This window comes from Rhopilema esculentum, chromosome 7 (assembly GCF_057945365.1).
Source record: "Rhopilema esculentum isolate cy_ngs chromosome 7, ASM5794536v1, whole genome shotgun sequence".
In the NCBI taxonomy this organism is placed as follows: Eukaryota; Metazoa; Cnidaria; class Scyphozoa; order Rhizostomeae; family Rhizostomatidae; genus Rhopilema; species Rhopilema esculentum.
Window position 1 is genome coordinate 12,824,389 of NC_142821.1, and position 4,570 is coordinate 12,828,958.

Genomic DNA, 4,570 nt, shown 5'->3' on the forward strand with positions numbered 1-4,570 from the left:
CTGAAACCAGGGTTGTGGGTCGCCTGATCACCACATTGTTCAGTGCGATGCCTCATGGACCCTAGAGGTAAACAGGTACGCCAACTCCTCCTCTTCATCATCGGATGAAGAAGATGATAGCATCTCTATCCCAGAGATGCCCACCAACACCACCATGGCATACGACAGAGCCTTTGCCATCCAACATAGCCTTGGAGATTCAACAGCTGACCAGGCTCCTACAACCCAGGATCAGCACACCTCGGACGTAGGAACACCCAATTGGTACGCGCACACCATGCTCTTCGCCAGTGCTTCCAGTGCCAATCTGGTTCTAAACTGGACGGCTGCCATCAAAGTTCACCCATCAACACTGGGTGAGCTGACACCCTCATAAACGGACAGTCACCCTGTGGCTGCTCCCAGCAAGTCAACTAGTGACACAGACTGAACCTTGCAGGAAGAAAATGGACAAGCAGTCAAAAATTGGTTTGATCCACCAACACCAGATGTTATGAACTTGTCTTCTTCTCCACTTCTCTCTTCTGAATTCTATATCGAGGCTGGCGCCCCAGCGGCTTCAAAGAGGTCCTTCCAGGACGATAATGTCTCTGACATTTCCGCCGTGCAAAGGCCCTCTACAAAAAAGAAGCCAAAAGGGCGTTCAGCTCAGCAACTTGCCCCTTTTTAATGACCAATGATTTGGCAAAGGGAAATAGAAATATTACTAATTGCACAGTCAAGATAAAGATTTGGATCATTATGTATACAGGTGAGGTTGGGTAACTTTCAAAACAGGCATATTTATTGTTAGACATAGGCACAGCCATTATCATAACACAGAATGTAGAAGAGTGGACTCTCCATTTAAACATGTAATAGGAAGTTGAAGATTAACAGGAAAGGGGAAAAGATTGTTAAACTTCCTACTCATGTCAAGAGTTACTGATCATTACACTAAATGTAGTTAGATTTGACTCTATATCTAACTATGAAGTAGGACGTTGAGGAACATTGTAGTAGGACGATCACTGGTCCTTGATTGATAGCAGCAAACTCATTTTTGCTGAACAAGTTTACCTGTATAAATATGGTCCTATTATTATTATTATTATTAAGAAAAATGGACAAGGATATGTAAACTTTACACTACTTGCTATTGTCTATGTATGTGCAGATGATAGAATGATCACTTCAACAGAACTGGCAAGCAAAGCAACTGGGTAGCCTGTTAACTTATTCACTAGACTATTTCCAATAAGACGCAACTTATGACTACAGAACGCAATTTTTGGACAGACCATCAGCATACCAAAACCTTCAAGACTTAAGGCCGACCTACACTTGGCCGCGCATACGGTGCGGCCAAGTCAGCGCATGCCCAGTGACTCGGTATGATGCAATATTCTTGCCCGTCACGTTCAAACTTTGTACGCTTTGAAAGTAGAACCTGGTTCTACTCTCAGAGCGGCCGCTCTACATACGTCGATATTATCCAATCAAATTGCAAGGAAGTGAAAGCTAATTAATATTCAGCGCCAAAGAAAGTATGATTTCAAGATGGCAGTGAAGGAAGGTGCAGGCAACATCAATGTGAACGGGATAACCTTAACAGCATATCAACAACAGCAGTTGCATGCTCATCAAATGGCCATTTTGCAAAAAATTTTAGATGACCAAAATGTGGGCCTAATTACAAATGAGGAAAGGGACGCAAGTAGGCCTCCAAGTCCAACAAGCCCAGCAGCAGCAGCATCAGCGCCCAGCTTTGAAACAAATGAAGATCAATTAGACGAGCTGCTGATAAATGAAGTACAGTTGTACAGATGTCTGTGGGATCCTCGCGCAAGGGCCTACAAAGAAACGCCAAAGAAAAACGAAGCTTGGAAACAGATCTCCACAAAATTAGGGAAGAATGGTAAGTTAATTAGGCTTAGGCCTACTATTTTTGACTAGACTACCTAGTCTAGGCCTGTATTAATTTATAGCTTATTTTATTTTTTGTATTATTTTGACTATATTTAGATTTCCGCTGGGGGGCATTTGTTGGGGATGGTGGATGCCATGCAGTTGCACCAGAAAGCATATAATTATTTAGTTTATGCAAGCATTTCCAGTATTACATTGATTTTACAGGATTTCGATAAAATTCTTGGAGGCAATTGCTCTTCCCCCCACTCACAACGCCACTTAAAATGGATCACCTTACAAACCCTGGAAGTCTAGGTGGTATGGAGCCCATAATGTTTTGTTCTATTTAGCACTTCCCTTGAAAAGAACTCGATCAAGTTTTAGCTTTTGCAAATATAACTTTATGCAACCCACTTGCCTTTAAAATCTCCTATACATAAAAAGAATTTGGGGCTATGAATTTTTTATTTATTGCCTTTTTCTATAGTTGTGTATTTCTCATTTGCAGATGAAGCTTTGAAAAAGAAGTGGAAGTACCTCAGAGATGGAATGATAAAGTGTTTGAAGAAAATTGAGATTGCCAACCGTTCTGGATCTGGGGCACATTGTACTTCAACATGCAAGCATTTCGAGAGTTTGTTGTTTTTAAAGGACTCTTTATCAAATAAAGCAACTGAAAGCAACATTGTTCAACCTGATCACACTATAGATAATGATACTGTATCTGCCAGCTTACATGTAAATTCTCAGCAAATCTCACTCCCACCATCACCATCCCCAGTTGGTGCTCCAAAAAGATCACGTGTTGATTTTGAAAGAAAATTGTTTGAAGAAGCCAGAGAAAGACGTGAGCGCATGGATATACTGCTACTTGAGTCCATTAAATCAAATACGTCAAAAGCATGTGATAGTGATGACAGCAGAGATGATGCAGATGTCCTTTTCTGCAAAAGCCTGGTCTCGTCACTAAAGAAAATGAGACCCAAGCAAAACAGGATGGCCAAAATCGCAATTCAACAGATTCTCTTAAAGTATGAGTTTGAAGAAGACATTGATAACTAACTATTTAAACATCATAACTACTGAGTATTTCATAATGCAGTCATGTGCAAAGTTTAAGACCACCCCACCAATTCAGAGAAATAAACATATTTCCAATAGATGTCTTTTTAGGAATAACATGACATTTCAGAAGACTAAATGGAGATTAGATTAGGTCCACAATGCTCGATGCAAGAGCAGCTTTATTTTTGTTGACCTTTACATCCAATTTGTTGCTTGTCACACTCAGATAAGTAGAATAACAATTTTACCCTGTTGAATCTCAGGGAGTGATTTTTTCCAACCTATATGTTTGCAAAAAATTGATTGAAAAATGCACCTTTGTTTCATCCACACTATTCTGAATGAACAGAAAGATTTAATGCATTGATTTAATGTGCTTCTTTCAAACATAATGCATATACTGCCTATTTTGAGGTTAGCCAAGGAAATTAGGAACAATAAAATGTTGCCTTGAAAACTGTTTCACATGACTGTATTAGTTAGGGCATGAAGAGGCAAACACTTTTTCAAACTGTAACTTGCTGAAGACAGTTTTAATACTTGTATACTATAACATCAGTGACCTAGCTGTGGTAAACTTCTCAGCATAATTTATCTTGAACATGAACTTGTCTTCTCATTTTGTTAAGTTATTATATACAGTCCTCATCAAAAGTATTTGATGTGCTTTGAACCTCTGTCCACTGCAAAGGAACTGACCCAACCTCAGAGCAGAAGTAAGCTTTGAAGTTATCTCTAACTTCCTTTGCCAACAGGGAGTAGTTGTTTGAGCTTGTATTTGAAACTTTAAGAAGAGCTTGATTAAAACATTTGGTTCTCCAAGAGCCATTTTTAATCCTTCTATCAATTTCCTCATCTATTAAGTTGCCAGGACAGTATTGGTAACCACTTTCAAAGCATTTGCCTTTCATCAGAAAATTGTGCAATGCCACTATTGACTTTGTGACAGCAATAGCAGTGTCAGTGTTGGCACAAATAGGGCGTCGAAAAACCCGGAATCTTGAAGTTGCTATCCCAAAGCTGTTCTCTACAATTCGACGGGCACGTGATATTCTATAGTTGGTTACTCGCTCTTCTTTGGTCATTCTTTGTCCTGGATATGGCTTCATCAGACAGGGTTTGAGGGGGAATGCGTCATCTCCCACAAAAACATAAGGGTATTTCTTTCTTGTGTTCCCCAATGTACGTGGTGCTGGCAAGTTTAAACAGCCGGTATTGATGGCATGGCCTAAATGACTGCTAGAGAAAACACTGCCGTCACTAAGTCTCCCATAATCACCAATGTCTACCATCTCAAATTCGTAGTTTGCATTCACTGTAGCCATTAGCACTATGCTATGAAACTTTTTATAGTTGAAATACATAGAGCCACCCCTAGGAGGACATTGAATTATGACGTGTTTTCCGTCGATGGCACCCACACAATTAGGGAAATTCCATCTATCCTCAAAACCTTTGCTGATAGTCTTTCCACTCCTCAGATGTCTGGGGCACTTTCAAAAAACCCTCTTGTTTCAAAACCATCCACAACACATTACAAGTTTCTTTCACTACTCTCCCAACTGTCGTGCCACTCATTCGGTAACTTGCTGCAATTGTGTTGAATGAGTCACCA

General features: G+C 40.1%; 1 protein-coding gene across 1 annotated transcript; it reads left to right on the forward strand.

The window, feature by feature from the left end:
• The first annotated feature begins 1,539 nt into the window (after nucleotides 1–1,539).
• LOC135685032 (uncharacterized) lies at nucleotides 1,540–2,952 on the forward strand. Its single transcript, XM_089109165.1, has 2 exons — nucleotides 1,540–1,897; nucleotides 2,399–2,952. Exons 1-2 carry the CDS (start codon nucleotides 1,540–1,542, stop codon nucleotides 2,950–2,952), a joined length of 912 nt encoding a protein of 303 aa, XP_088965291.1.
• Nucleotides 2,953–4,570: the final 1,618 nt, after the last annotated feature.

Excerpts from the sequence above, each read along its gene's own strand:
- LOC135685032 (XM_089109165.1), top strand. The coding sequence starts at position 1,540 with ATGGCAGTGAAGGAAGGTGCAGGCAACATCAATGTGAACGGGATAACC. Across the intron at positions 1,898-2,398 it reads CACAAAATTAGGGAAGAATG|ATGAAGCTTTGAAAAAGAAG; the intron begins GTAAGTTAATTA and ends TCTCATTTGCAG.